The 15,786-nt window shown below is 42.9% G+C and overlaps 1 protein-coding gene across 2 annotated transcripts; it reads left to right on the forward strand.

Annotated features, from left to right (window-relative positions):
• The first annotated feature begins 1,425 nt into the window (after nucleotides 1–1,425).
• Nucleotides 1,426–8,435, forward strand: LOC6533343. Of its 2 annotated transcripts, XM_015194439.3 has the most exons (10): nucleotides 1,428–1,461; nucleotides 1,833–1,964; nucleotides 2,972–3,808; nucleotides 3,871–3,993; nucleotides 4,058–5,014; nucleotides 5,588–6,568; nucleotides 6,635–7,737; nucleotides 7,792–7,894; nucleotides 8,000–8,130; nucleotides 8,187–8,435. In XM_015194439.3, exons 2-10 carry the CDS (start codon nucleotides 1,910–1,912, stop codon nucleotides 8,298–8,300), a joined length of 4,404 nt encoding a protein of 1,467 aa, XP_015049925.1. In that variant the 5' UTR covers nucleotides 1,428–1,461; nucleotides 1,833–1,909; the 3' UTR covers nucleotides 8,301–8,435. The 2 variants fall into 2 exon arrangements, with proteins under 2 accessions (XP_002094069.2, XP_015049925.1); XM_002094033.4 differs by having other exon boundaries at nucleotides 1,426–1,461; nucleotides 4,058–6,568.
• The last annotated feature ends 7,351 nt before the right edge of the window (nucleotides 8,436–15,786 follow it).

Consider the following 15,786-nt stretch of genomic DNA (forward strand, 5'->3'; position numbering starts at 1 on the left):
GCGGCAATCGATTGGCTCTTGGGGCGCTGAATGCCTATTTCTGCCGTTCGGTGATTTATGTCAGTCAAGCAGTGACAGCGCTTTTCATGAGCCAATAAAGTTGTCCATGTCGCTTTGTCATATTCATATATCATGGCCGTACACCCGGCGACTTATGTCACATTCACATGGCCCAAGAAACTGGAGTATCGAGCAGAGCCTGCGCATAAACGAGGCCTAAGTGCGCGATCGAAAGACGAGAGACGAGAGACGTCGTTCGCGATGGTGACGGTGACAAAACACAATTTGGCCAGGCCAAACAAACAGTTAGACGAACAGACAGATCGACGGACAGAGAGACCTATAACATACAAGTAGACAAACAAACAAACCAGCTCGAAAAGTCGCATATAAATCAGCACACGCAGCTGGTTCATTAGACTCTCCACTTCGGGCTCTTGGCATTTGGTCATTTGGCTTGACATTAATTACATAAGCTAAGCGGTGCTTAATTATGTGCTCAACAATGGAGCAAAAGTGCTCGGTACCCAGCCAACCAATCTTGTGATGTAATGGCCTCCCCCATGCGAAAGTTTCGCCTCTTAACACTCTTCCGATATCTCGAGTTCAGATGGGCAATTTGTTTACAGATGATGGGCCTCTTTTAAAATTCAAGTAATAAGGTGCAATCGCACCTATTTTACTTTAAATGATAATAGTTAATATGAGTAACTAAAGAACTTATATCTATATTGTATACAAAACTTATTGTCATGTGTTATTTTTGAAAGGTATCCTAATCTTTAAGACTTTGCCCATCTTAACATGACTGCCGTCCCATAAAAGTGTTGAAAAGAATATTAAATGTAAATGCACGAGTAATATTTGAGTCAAGCCAACCGGAAAAATCAAATTTATTGATATGTTGAAGGATGGAATAAATGGTTGTTGAGTGTGGGAAGCGAAATGCTTTATGAGTTTTCGCATTTGAAACAGGTACGTGTGGGTGTAAAACTATTATGTCTGACAAATACTAAGTTTAAACTGAACTAAATTTAAATTCCTAGGCGCACCACATTTCAGTGTATTCAATTATGTTCGATTTAAAGCCATTTGCAATAATCTACAGAATGACTAAGCAGCTAGCTAATATAAATTATGTTAGAGACTACCGCATTTGACAGCTGCTGAAGGATCAATGCGATCAAGTTCAATGGATGACGGAAGCCCATTAATTTTCACAGCCCAATGCTAATGATAATACCATCGGTAAAAATAGCCTCCCTCTTTACGCCCCCCTCTGGTGACATTTGTGCGCTCTCGCACTAATTTGCTTTATGATATCAATGAAATATCAGCATATATACACCCATAAACGTATATATATCTTTGGAGACATCGAAAAATGGTTTTCTCGTTCCCTTCGAGAAAAGTCCGAATTTCTTTGGCTCCTCAGTCTTGCCTGGGCTCTCGACGGAATCGGTGCGTTTTCCAAAATAAAAATACTACACGTTGTTTTTCCTAAAGCTACGGAAGTATATATATACAGATCGTTTTTATGTGTTTTAGATCAACTAAAGTAGTGAAATGCTCTGTGAACTGTAATTGCAAAAAGTGCATTCGCTTGATGTAAATCTGACCCCTTTTTCTTCACGAATGACCTGTGCATATATGTAAAAAGAGTTGAACATGTGCTATTTATAAAGCCGCCTTAATCCAAATGGATTTGTTCCTCTGTATGCCACCATATATATAGATCTTGTCCCATAAATATGTTGGAGAACAAATAAAAAAAGAAACGAATGTCGTGAAATCTTATTAATGTATTCTTTTTTATAAAATCTGAACCCAAGAACTCGACAAAAGTGAGAGTGGAAAGGTGTGCGTGGAAGCTGTTCTATAAGGATCGCAATCGGAATAGGGCCTCAGAATGTGGGCGGCGAAATATGTTTTATGCGCGCTAGCATGCGTTGCATTTGCTTCAGGTGAGTGTGGGTGGAAATCGGAAATATTTCACTGATTTTGTGGAAATGGGAAATTTATTGGATAGCTTACATGGAATTTGGGGATTGTAAAAGATTATTATAGTTTGGATTGCGCTTCTTTGGCTTATGGCGATCGGTTTGGTATTACAAAATATATTCGAAATTATATCACTTAAATAATGTTCGAATATATAATCTTTCTTTTAATATTTAAATACATCTTTATTTTTGTAGTAATGAAAAAGAATCCTTTTCAATTTTTAAGATTTAAATTAAAAAAAATAAAAATAATTTTTCTTAATTAGTTTAAAAATGCCACCACTTTTTTTGATTATTTTATGACATTAAAGTGTCCACAAAATGGCCATAAGACCGTTTGGTTTATAGCTAATGGAGCATATATTCATAGTTTTATGACACGCTCTCCGGAAAATGTGTAACACAAAATAGTCATGGCTAACACAGGTCTCTTATTTATCTGAACGAAATATTACTCACCAAATCACCGGCCGGCTTTGTGAAAAATGAAAATATACAACTGGTCATAAATCCAAACAAAGCAAATCCCAAAATGACAAATTAAATTCTGGCCATGAAAAATCTTTTGGCAACGATTCAAAAGATTGATTCACCTAGTTTTTATGGGTTTCCCCTTAAAAGCTAAGATTCTAGGATTGTGTTAGTCATTATTTTTTGGTACATATTAAGGCGAGAGTGAACAGCTGTTTGTGGCATGGTGCGTCCAATAAAATATTTTATTGCCGTCGGATTCTGGTGAGAAATCTTATAGTGCACTTAAAATTGCTGGATGCATAACACGGAAAATCGTTTATGTTTATAGTTGGGGCATGTTCATTTTAACAACTTAATTGTTATAAAATCGCACAAACATTTAGAAGTTATATCTCTCATACCGGGAAATACTATTTTATAGACCCTTAAATATCAACAGATTTCTTGTATGATAATTTTCTGATCAAAATTTATGTATTTCTATTTCCATTAAGCTTCACCAAGCTCTGAGCGAAAAAGGAAAAATGTCATGGATATTCCAGAGGAGCCCAAAGTGCCTGTCTCTGTGGCTGCTAACCTGGACATGAGCTGTTCGGCAGCCAAAATCCTTCCACCGGAGATTAACCACGGCAGGGTGTCCCTTTTCGATCGCCGCCGGAGGGGCAAGAAGGTCTTCCTAGTGGCCTTCTATGTGTGCGATGATAACTACGACTTTGAATCCGAAAACTCCGAAATGTTTTGCTCGAACCAAAAGTGGGTGGGTGAAATACCCACCTGCATTCCCAAGTTGGATTATGTAGAGCCCGAAGAAGAAATCGAAGCGGATGACGAAGATGACTTCGAACAGTACGACACTGTGCCCTACGATGAATTCGAGGAAAGTGATAAGGAGCCAGAGGTTAGTGAATCGGAACCACCACCGCCACCGCCACCACCGGTAGTGGATGATGCCGAATCCAGGCCTGAACCAGAAATAGTTATCGATATTGATGATAATCAGGCGAATGAAGTCGTTGAATCACACCTTCCTCAGAAAACGGGTGAAAACGAAACTTTAACGGAGACTGCAACTGAGAACAAGGTCCTTGAAAACGAAGCTCCATTGGAACCGGAAGTCCTTACTGAAGTACAGAGCTCCAGCAATGCATCTGTTGAGACCATCAAAGATCCTTATGAGCCAACATTCTTGGATAACAATTGTGGGGAAGACAATGGCGGCTGTGCGCACATTTGCAAGCGATTGCTTTATCCAGATGAAAACCAGCCCATCAATAAATGCGATTGTCGATCAGGTTACACCCTGAATCCCGACGATTATGCTAGCTGTCTTGGTGGGTGTATAATGTTAACGTAAATTATTAGAATAAACTAAGCATTGTTATTATTTTTAAAGATATCGATGAGTGCCTGGAATCGAATGGTGGCTGTTCGGAAATTTGCGAAAATCTTCCAGGAGAATATAAATGTAGCTGTCAAGGTGGTTATTACATAGATGAGTCAGGAAAGAACTGTGTTGGTATGTTTATATAATTTACATGTTAAAAAAAAATAGACATTAAATGGTACACATTTCATTGCAGACATTGATGAATGTGCCAATGCCGAGCTGTCATCCGATTGCCAGGACGGTTGCGAGAATCTGCCAGGTTCCTATCGCTGTGTGGAGCCGCTGGTGGAGAAGCCCGAGGTCACTGAAGTTGCGGCGAATCCCATCGAGGAGAGCAACGAAATCTCAGAGGAAGTTTCCGAAGTACAACCCGCTGGAAAGTCATGCAATTCTGGCTTTCAACTGTCCGCGGACGGTACTGATTGCCAGGACATTAACGAGTGCGATGTAGAAGGTCCTGAGGATCTTGATAATAACGCAGCTTGTCAGCAACAGTGCGAGAATACAATCGGATCATTCCGTTGCTCCTGCGCTGAGGGATATCACCTGCTCGAGGATCAGCGCAGCTGTGCCTTGGACACCTGTGCGGACCTGGACAATCCCCAGTTGAATCGCACGCGTTGTGCCCACGAATGTCAGGATTTGCCCGAGGGAAGCTACCAATGCGTGTGTCCCAAGGGTTATGAACTATCTGAGGATCAACACTCCTGTTTGGTGCAGGAATCTTCTTGCTCCACAGAAAAGGGCGTTGAGAAGTGCTCTCCGGGATCGTGTCTGGCCAGTGAGGACAATACCAGCTTTAGTTGCATTTGCCCAACGGGCTACCGCAGTGAGGTGTTCAGTTGCCAGGACATTGATGAGTGCGCAGAGGATACGCACCTTTGCAGTCACACTTGCCAGAATACACCCGGTGGCTATCAGTGTGAGTGTCCCGAAGGACTCAACCTGGTCGAGGAGTACACCTGTTTGGCCGAGAATCTCTGCGAGGTGAACAACAATGGCTGCGAACAGATTTGCCTCACTGCCCGCGGAGGTAGCTGCTCCTGTCGCGAGGGATTCCGCTTGAGTGCCGATGGCAAGAGCTGCGAGGACGTGGACGAGTGTCTGGTGAATAATGGTGGCTGCCAGCAGGTGTGCCGAAATCTTCCAGGTTCGTATGGCTGCATATGTGCTGCCGGCTATGAGCTCCTTAAGCTGGATGGCATACGCGGCTATTGCTTCGACATCGACGAGTGCTCGCAGGGAACTCATGGGTGCAGCGATCAAATGCTTTGCGAGAACCTCAATGGTTCGTACACCTGCCTCTGCCCACCGGGATATGCACTGGGCTTGGATAACCACATAGTCACATCACTAAACACCTCATTCATTACTGCTTCAACCTCACCCGATGTCCCATCTCCGCCTACATGCTTGGACATTGATGAGTGCTCGCTGGCCAATGGGAATTGCTCCCACTTTTGCCAGAATGAGCCAGGTGGCTTCCAGTGCGCCTGTCCTTTGGGATATGCTTTATCAGAGGATATGCGCACCTGTCAGGACATTGATGAGTGCATTGACAGCAATGGCCAATGCTCGCAGCTCTGCTTGAATCAACCTGGGGGATTTGCCTGCGCTTGTGAAACGGGTTTCGAGCTAACGCCAGATGGATTCGGTTGCTCCGATATTGATGAGTGCTCGCAGGACTATGGAAACTGTAGTGACATCTGCGTCAATCTTTTAGGTACCCATGCCTGTGCATGCGAAAGAGGCTATGAACTGGCCGAGGACAAGCAAAGTTGCCAGGATGTGGATGAGTGCGCCGGCCTTCTCTCCGGCGGTTGCAGCCACGAGTGCATCAATAAGGCAGGTACCTTCGAGTGCGGATGTCCTTTGGGTTATATCCTCAACGACGACGGTCGCAGTTGTCATCCCGCTCTGGTGGGCTGTCCACCGGGCACTCAGCGATCCGCCGAGGGATGTGCTCCAATTGAATGTAATTCGGGTTTCATCCTGGGATCGGACGACAAATGTGTGGACATCGATGAGTGCCAGAAGAAGAACGGCGGCTGCTCGCATCGCTGCTCCAATAGCGAGGGTTCATTCAAGTGCAGCTGTCCACCGGGCTATAAGCTAGATAGTGATCAGAAGACTTGCCAGGACATCGATGAGTGTGCTCAGGACAAGACTAGCTGTATCACCGGAAAGTGCATTAACGAAATTGGGGGCTTCCGTTGCGAGTTCCCAAAGTTCCCTGCTTTGCCGGAGATTCCCACAGTTTCATCACTGCCTGAATCGCCCAAGCCCGAATCTAAGAGGCCCAAGTATCCCGATTTCACCGAGCTGTCCAATGAAATACCCGAGAAGCCGAAGAAGCCTGTGTTCGATTTCCCAGAGCCCAAGTTTCCAGCATTGCCCAAGTGGGAAGGTCTGCCAAAGCTGCCCCCCCTTGGTAACATACCTACATCAAAAGCACCCGTTCCCAAGCTTCCAGAAGTGCCCAAGAGCACGTGGGTCAATCAGTTGCAGCCCAGGGATCTGTGCCCTCGATTCCAGGCTCCCCGTAATGGCAAGTCGCACTGCAACAGGTATCGCCATAAGCAGAAGCTCTTTTACAACAGTCGCTGCCGAATTGCATGCAATCCAGGCTATGTACTACAGGGTCCAGAGACCAAGAGCTGCGGAGCCAATGGAATTTGGGAGGGACCCGAGACCAAGTGTGTTGGTGAGACCCTAAGTCAAGTAATAAATTCTACAGCTGGTGTTATACCTTTTCCGTATCTTTTCACAGCCATCAAACAAACTCGCGTGCAAAGTCATGGAATCTGCCCCGCTCTAAAGCCCGCTCGGAATGGAGCTATATTCCCAGCCAGCTGCACTCAGGGTCCATCCCGATTTGGCGACATTTGTCAACTTCAGTGCAATTCTGGCTACGTGCCCACCGGATCCATGTTGACCTCCTGCATGGTGTTGCAGGGCTGGTCATTCGGTACCGATCTTAACTGCCAGCCATTCGGCATCAATCAGCTTGCAAGTCAATTATCCGTGCAGTGGAATTCTCCGAAAACAGTGACATCACATCAAATCCAGAATGTGCCACGGATTAGACCCTATATCAAGTGCCCGGAAAATGTTGTAATCCTACTGCATGCCGGTGAGCAGAAGGCTCATGTGACTCTGCAAAGGCCAGAAACAAATCTTAAGAATGGCCGATTGGTCGCACATCCCACTTGGGCAGGTCAACTTCAGGGTCATCTGCCAGCTGGAGTCCATAAGGTCCACTTTAGAGTTAACGATCCGGAGACCAAACTCACAATTGGATGCCACACAGTAATTACTGTTAAGGCCGCAACACCGAAAGTGTCAAATCCATTTATCTTTTTGGGAACATCTGAATATTCAAGATCATCACTTCCTAGACCGGCTCCATTTGCGACCTTGTCAACTAGTGGTTCATACTCATTTCCTGCATTCAGATCCCAGGCATCAACTCCAAAACCAGTTTCCTTTATCAATTTTCAAATTTCCCAAGATTCAGAAACATTACCCTATTCTAAACTACAATCCCTTTCTCGGGAATCATCCAAGCCCGTAAGCTTCGGTTTGTTTTCCACACACAGTTCACTTCGCCAGTCTGAATTTCCTAGTTTAAGTTCCCCAGATACTGGGTCATCTTCCTACTCCACGCTGGAGCCCTTTTCCTCCAAGCCAGCCCAGCTCATTAGTGCTGCTCCTGCTTCTAGCGAAAGCACACGAGTGGATTTGGGTTCGGATACCACCAACTATTGTCCTCCATCCACCGAAGTGTATCTAAAGGAGCACCAGAACCTGCGGTCAGTGGTGTGGGATGAGCCACGATTCGAGGGCAAACTTCTTAAGATCTATAAGTCACATGTAAGAAAAACAAATGGCGTTTGGGAAACCATTACTTCAATTACCTACTTGCAGTTTCCGGGTTCTTTGTTTAAAGTCGGCGATCACGCAATCAAATACGAAGCCACCACCACCGATGGAAAAACTCTAAGCTGCACATTTTTCATTTACGTCAGGTGTAAGTAGAAAAACGAATTCATCGTTGACATATTTAAGATTATTATTTTTTATTAAAAATTAAGAAATTTGACTAATTCTAATAATTATTTTTCTATTTTAACAGCTGCCAAGCCCACTCCTGCACCCATCGAACCCAAGATTACTTTTGATTCCGAGCCCGAGATTCCCTCCGATGGTCCCGGAACCTATGTTGTCTGTCCGGATAAGGAGCCCGTCCGGGTGACCAGCGAATCCGTAAGTCTGACTTACAATGAATCCTAGGTTTTTTAATTGAATTATGAAATTTTTAGGTAAGTCTGCCCGTCGGTTGCACTCTGAAGAATGTACGTCCACAATCGAGTTCTCCGAAACAACTGAAGCGCGGCAAGCTCACTTCTCTGTGGCATCAATATACAAATTTCTGATGTCCGAGATTATTGTGTAATTGTGGTGTGTAATATTTGATGCACAGTTTATAACAATATTTTTGTACGACTTTTGTATGCCTAAAGAAAAGAAAAATATTTTTTAAATATTCTGACATTTTTCTTAAGAAACAATCATTGATAATACTTTGAATGGGAATTTGTGAATCATTTTGCTAAAATCAAAATAGTTTACAATAATCTTATGATAGTTTTGAACTATTTAAGTCAGCTTTTTCTCCACATTATTTACAAGGGGTATGCGATCTTCGATCCGCACTTCCAAGCTTTCATATTCCCAATATTGTGAGGTGTTCACTTTCAATTCAGGCAAGAATAATGGCAATTGCGAGACAGGTAAACATCGAAGTGGCTGTCAGAGGGACGGCTCGTTAGACGGCTTCCCTGGCAATTTGTATGGGTCTTTGTCTTTGGCGACAGCTTCCTCAAACACGCTGTTGAACTTGGCGAGTTGGCGGAGATTGTTACTGGGATTGGACTGGAATTGAGATGGAGCTGGCAGCTCGGGGAGGAGTTGGACTCGTTGGGGTCTATTGCACAAGACGGGACTTGGCGAGTGCTCTTGGGGGACCACCTTGGGCATAAATTGTAATTATGCCTGCCACCGCGGCGAACAATAAATCTCAAAGTATTTATCGTACAACATGACAGAAGTGGGTCGGTCGAACCTGAGCACCGAACTCTAAGTCGAAAAATTTGAGATTTTCCCAGTTTTTTCTATGCTACCACCTCTTTTTGCATACGAACAGCGAAAACATTTACAATATTTAACCACAACAATAACATATTTAATGCAGTTATGACTAAATGCAAAAGTTATTTTGATGTTGAATGCCTTTGTGGGGGCTGTCGCTTAAAATTGTGCGCATAACTTGGAACATGAAAAGTTACTTAGAGTCGGAGTTTGCGGGGCCTTTAATTAAAAGCGACAGGTTTCGAGACATTTTACTTTGAGATCGAGTCGAGTGGAGTCGAGTAGTGTTGTGTTGTGTTGTGTTGTTTGCTTTGATGCCGCTGCATTGCCGTTGTTGCATTGGAAGTTGCAGTTATTGTAATTACATATGGCGATGTCCAGAGCCAAGGAGCCGCACCCAAGTCGAAGACCGCTGACCCACATTTCGGGGTTCCACTTGGACTTTGAAGATGCAAATGGAACCGCATGGCATCGCATCGCATCGCATAGCATCGCGATCGCAGACGGCGCCAAATTTATGTAATCAAAGCCAACCCAAATGGATGCCATCGAAATGAAATTGCCAGCTTGGACTTGGACTGCGACTCGGTTTTGAGTTCGAATTTGATGATGTCAGCGGCGGCAGAAGGAGCAGAAAACCAAGTCGAAGGCGGCAGCAATCCAAAACCTAGGCAAAAAGGTTATCAATATCCCAAGATCTTTTGTAAAAGTTGGCAAATTTCACTCGTAATGCAATCGCACGCAATGTGTCCACCTCTCAAATCTACAAATACCAAAAAAAAATGGAAAAAAAAAATGTTGTGTTGGCCAAAGGGAAAGCCACAACAACAAGCTAAAGCTGCGATGATTTCGTATCTTTAATTATACCAACGAGTATGTGTGGAGCATAAATCATATTGACACTTGGTCTTAATTAAAGACAACCTACAAAAGCCCAGTTCTAGTTGGGCATTTCTTCTTGTTTTTTTTTTTTATTTATTTATAGATTTCATTTTGTAGAAAAATCATAAATCAATGCGGGCGCAAGCAAACTAATAAAATTCAATTTGTAATCAGAAACCTCTGCAACGCCCTGCGAAACTGGCCGCCGCCAGACGGGTCTTCACTTCAATCAGCAACAGTTAGAAGCCATAGCCGCACAACCAAAGAACGTCTCGCTTTTGACTTCCAAGAATGCAGCTGTTCTACGGCCAATGCTCCATCCCCATCCCCATTGCCATCTTCCCGAAAAATCCATAAAAATGAACATACATACCAGGCGAGCTGTACTACGAGCTGTCAGAAAGAGCCAATGCCGCTGCTCCTCAGACGCTGCTACTCAACAACTCCAAATCCGAATCGGAAAAAACAACTATAAACACGATGAGAAGAACGCGAACCGAGCTGAGTGTTGGCTCTTTGGAGTGACGTTTTGGGCCTGGCTTTGGCAGCCAGAAGAACAAAGTCGGCGCCGAAGTGCCCATGGGCCTAGAGACGGTCGAAATCGGAGCGTGAGAGTTATGGCACTCGTCTCGTGATTTTCTCGTTAGGGTCTCCAGTTGGGATCCCCCAAAAGCACTTGTGGCTGCCAGCAGTGATTGTTCTGGGTCAGTCGTCGCAGGGAGCAAAAAGTAGGTGAATGCCAAACTGAAATTGATATATTTAGACAATTAAATTTAGCACTAACTTGAAGGGTTCTTGAAGAAAGAACATGGAAAGGGGTCCATAACATAAAAGTAAAATAACATTCCTAAAACTTTTTGAAAGCTAAATATCAGTAAAATACGTAAGTTTATTTGATAGAATATTAGAATGTAATGAAGAACCGTTTAGACATGACAGTTCTTGTATTCTTGAGGTTTATTATATGATGCTAAAACTAAGTTTTTTTGCACATAAGACCCATATTATCATTAATGTTGATTAAGGAATACACTCAGTAATATTATTTACGACTTGTTTTTGTAACTCCTAGATTTATTTTCGACTATTTCCCAGCTGACCGATATTTGATGACCACAAACCCGGTTCCGCTCCCACATTTCGGATTGATTCCCATCCAAATCGGAGCGCTTGTCAGTCGGCCATCTCTAGCCGCTGGCTTTGGGGTCCGTGAAGAGAGCTTCATTTCATTTCATTTTGGCCGGTTCCATTTGGCTGTTTTGGCCCGCTTTGTTTGCGCCGTTAACCTTGGGGGCACAGCAGCCAACCGCGACCGTCAAGAAGTACAAAAAGTGTACAAAAGTGTAAAAGTGTTGGCAAAGAAATGAAATACCTGGGGTAAAGCAGAAGATTTGCATGCCACCTGAGTGGGTGGCTGAGGGGAGGGGAGGGAGGTGGCGTGAGCCACAGTGATTGACATGCCTCTAGTTGAGTTTTCTTTTTCAATTTGCCAAAGCGAACCGCCAAGCTCTTTGTGGGTCAGGGTCAGGATAGCAAATGTCAATGCGACCACAGAGATGCAGACATGACCAAAGCCACTTCCCCACTTCCCCACCTTTTGGGGCCACCATTTCGACCATTAATTGCTTACGCACGCGACCATCGAATGTGTGTCCACAAGCATATCCACATCTACATCCACATCCACAACTACTTTCTTTACAGTTTATTTTGGTTTATGTGTTTATCGCTTCTCGCTAATCTCGCAATGCGGCAGCCACCGGCAATCAGCAACGGTGACAGTTGGGGCAACTCCCACAAAAAAGCCAAGCCCAAGGAGCCAGAAAGCGAAAAATCAGAAAAAACCGTCCAAGCTTTATGGCCACAAAAGTCGCCTGGCGTTCCGTCGCATGATTTATGGCGCGTAATTTGCGTGCGCATGCGCAAATTGCGCCATAACCTTTTGCTTTTGCTTATGCAGCAAATGCGGCATTGGCAGTGGCTTTCCTCGATTCCAGCAGCTTCCTGCTGACAAATGACCCACCTCCCAATCGGCTTAACCCACTGGTGTTTGGTTCTTGTTGTCGCGACAGACCCTAAAGTATGTGAGTTTTTAGGAATTTGCTAGCAATGGGTCTTGCATGTTTATATTCTGACCTAGTAAGGGCTAAACACCAAAATGTTTGAAAAAGATAAAAGTCTGGTTGTCTGTCATTCTGTGACACAAGTATTTTGCTTAAACGCGCAAATTTTTTCTTAAGATAAACCTTGAAGTACATAACTTCAGCTGCTATCAATTCCCGTGGATGAATTCAATGGTTAGCAAGGTGGACAAATATTTTAACATCCTCCTTGATTAATACCATTAATACCCCTCACCTTTTACACATTTCGCCCATTTACTTGACACCCTCAATGGGTTAATGGTGCCGCAGTGAAAGAGATCAAAAGTGTGTCACTTGCATTCTTTCGAGTTTGTCTTGAATTACTCGATATGCAACTGGCGAGCGATAACTGAAAATCGAGGGTATGGAAATGGGGATAGGCATGGGGATGGGGATGGGGATTCCGGAATCGGGCGGACGGGAATTGGCCGACTGATTTATAATTTCATTGAACTATTACCAGAGCGACAGTGTTCGGGGGACAGCGCTCGCCAAATTGATTAACAATCAAAATAAATCAATACACAGCCTCGGAGCGAGAAACGTCAAAAATCGCAACGAGCAAATTGCAATTGCAACACTTTCGCTGCAGATTTTGTTTTTCACACTTGATTTACATTTTAAATTGAAAAGGCTAACCAAAAACCGAAACCCAAAACCGAGCCGAAAAACGATCGCTGAAAACTGAAACCCAAACTCGATGGAGGAAAAAAGCCAAGAAAAGATATACGAAAGAAATACGAAATTTGCAGCCGGCGGGCATGAAAAGTGCAAGACGAATTGGGCGACATTGTCAGGCGGGCAGAGTTGAGATTGTTGCCGGGATTTGGGGCATGTGCAGCACTAACGCCCGTCCAAAATCCCAGACGACGAAGATCCCAATACCTCTGAAGCCACAATACCCCCTCCACCACCCCCCATTCGCCATTCCCCAATCCGGAACCCCAGGGTCTAGACACTGAGGACCCGAACCACCTGATAAAGAGATCAATGGCAGGCAGGCAGGCTGAGTTGCAGAGAGACGACCACGACCACTTCGCACACAGGTGAAATGTCAATTTGCCGCACCGCACCACGTAACTCAAGTCTTAATCGTCCACGCCATAATGCTGTTAAGCCGTCTAATTGAAGTTTCACTTTTTTCCCTGACTGTCTGACCTCTGTGCAGATACATTAATTATCTGTAATGAACGTTTACACTTATTTATTGGCATTAAATCATCGTTTAACGCGCTTTAAGCATGCACTCTTCGCCGGTCCATCGTCCATCGCACAGTTTTTCCTCGAACGGCCTTCGGATGCGTCTGCCTGCTCAGATTCAGATACAGATACATTTGTATATATACATATCTTTGGATGGGGATATATATCACGGGCTGGAAATGCATGTTTAGTGGCCGCAAATTATAAGCGTCGAGGACGCTTCCGTTTTCTTTGTACTCATTGTGTTTCTAAGCGGAATGGGAACCGTTGATAAAACCAAACCCAGAGTTCATTGGCATTTTGTGCCACATAACAAAAGCCTGCCACTTAGTAATGAGTTATGAGCCACCGCCACCAGACAGCCAGTGAGGCAGTCAAGCAGTCAACTAGTGAACACTGGATCAACGCCGATTGAGTGGGCATTAACCTGGTTCGGAATGGACGGGTTGTACTGAGTGGATGGATGGGTTCTGTTATTGGGAAGTTCGCAGTTATTGGAATTCAACTACACATCCTTGGCTGAAAAAGAAACAGATAATTGCACTTTGGTTTGGGCTACTTTGCTTTGGTTTCTAGGTACTCAAGTTCAAAGCTGATTTCATGTCGAAAATTTATTCTACCCAAATATATCCAATATTTTGATTTATAATATATTCCACATTCCACATTTGGACAACTATTTTTACTGCTATCGAAAAAAACGGATTATTTTTTATCAAAAAACCGAAAAAAAATTGTTTGTAAAAAATCGGATATTTTTAATCGACGTTTTCTCCATAACTTGTCCAAAAATAGCCGCACAGCTGAAATATAGACTGTTTTATGCTGCTAATAAACATAGCTAACTACGTCTATCCCTACTTTTTCGGTTTTCGAAAAAAAAATATTTTACAAATTTTTGCATTTTCGATAAGGGGTACCATCATCAAAATTGGCGAAAAATGGCCAAAAATTAGCATATCAAAGTATGTACATGGATCGATAGGGAATTTTGTTACGAGTTTAACGAGGTATGGCATTCCAGATTTGTACAACTATTTTTACTGCTATCGAAAAAAAACGAATTATTTTTGATCAAAAAATCGAAATAAACATTTTTTGTAAAAAATCTAATATTTTCAATGGGCGTTTTCGCTATAACTTGACCAAAAATGGCCGCACAGCTAAGATAAAGACTGTTTTGTGCTGCTAATAAACATAGCTAACTATGTCTATCCCTACTTTTTCGGTTTTCAAAAAAAAAAAAATTTACAAATTTTTGCATTTTCGATAAGGGGTACCAACATTAAAATTTGCGAAAAATGGCAAAAAATTAGCATTTCAATGTATGTACATTGATCGATAGGGAATTTTGTTACGAATTCAACGATATATGACATTCCACATTTGGACAACTATTTTTACTGCTATCGAAAAAAAAACGAATTATTTATAATCAAAAAATCTAAAAAAAATTTGTTTTAAAAAATCGGATATTTTCAATCGGCGTTTTCGCTATAACTTGGCCAAAAATGGGCGCACAGCTAAAGTAAAATATATTTACAAACTTTAAGGCATACGCAGATGGCTTGTACCGAATGACTTGATTAATTATCATGAGCCATTTTGATACTTCCGTCTCACTTCTTAACGGGTAATGGGAAGAAATTCAATGTCCGTTTTTATAGACAACCCATTAAACCCACTGTGCAGAGTTTCGGAGTGCCTATCTGTGTAATCAGCCAAGTGGCCACAATTTCGATGGCATAATGACGCGCCTCACAACGAAGTTTGCCATGTTTTATGTATGTGCCTAGTGCAAATCAAATATTTAATGCTTAATTAATTGAAGGAGGGCGGGGAGTTCGGTGGAAAATGCCAGATTCTATGATGAAGTTGATCGAAGATTTCGATGGGAGTGGGGCCATGGCCGTGTCAAATGGCCATATGAAATGCGATATCCGAGCACAAATATTTTGCGACGATTTTTTTTTTTTTTCGTGGCATAAGCCACGTTACTTGGCACCGGCTAATTGCAGACTCTCTGGCATCCCATAAACGCTTAACGCTGCGATGCATAAATATGTTTATGCGGCAGTCGAGGAAAAACAGTGGTAAAAAGTCAAATGGCGCATGTTGAACACCCACAAAGCATAAATAAAAGCAGCAATGGCCCGAACCGCGAAAAAACCAAACCAAAACCGAGCGGAAAAATAAAATCAGACCCTCTCACCTCCCCCCAAAAAAGAAAAAAAAAGAAAAGACTTGACTTCGTGGCGAAGGTGAAAGTGTTTTTGTTGGCTCGTTGCAATTATATTGTAAATGATTTTATTATTTATTTGCTGAATTAATTTTGGCCAAGCTGCGGCAAGTGTGCGAGTCGTGTGAAATATTCCATATAAATATTTATGATTTAATTAAAAAGGCCACAAGGAAATTGAAATTGCATAAATTTCGCATTTAATTTGTAACGCGACTGGAGGAAACAATTGGTTTTCATTTGATTTTTATAGGGTGCAAGTTATGGTTGCCATTAAGCCAAATTAAGTTGTATATGGTTACT

The sequence above is a fragment of the Drosophila yakuba genome, chromosome 3L (genome assembly GCF_016746365.2).
Source record: "Drosophila yakuba strain Tai18E2 chromosome 3L, Prin_Dyak_Tai18E2_2.1, whole genome shotgun sequence".
Lineage (NCBI taxonomy): Eukaryota > Metazoa > Arthropoda > Insecta > Diptera > Drosophilidae > Drosophila > Drosophila yakuba.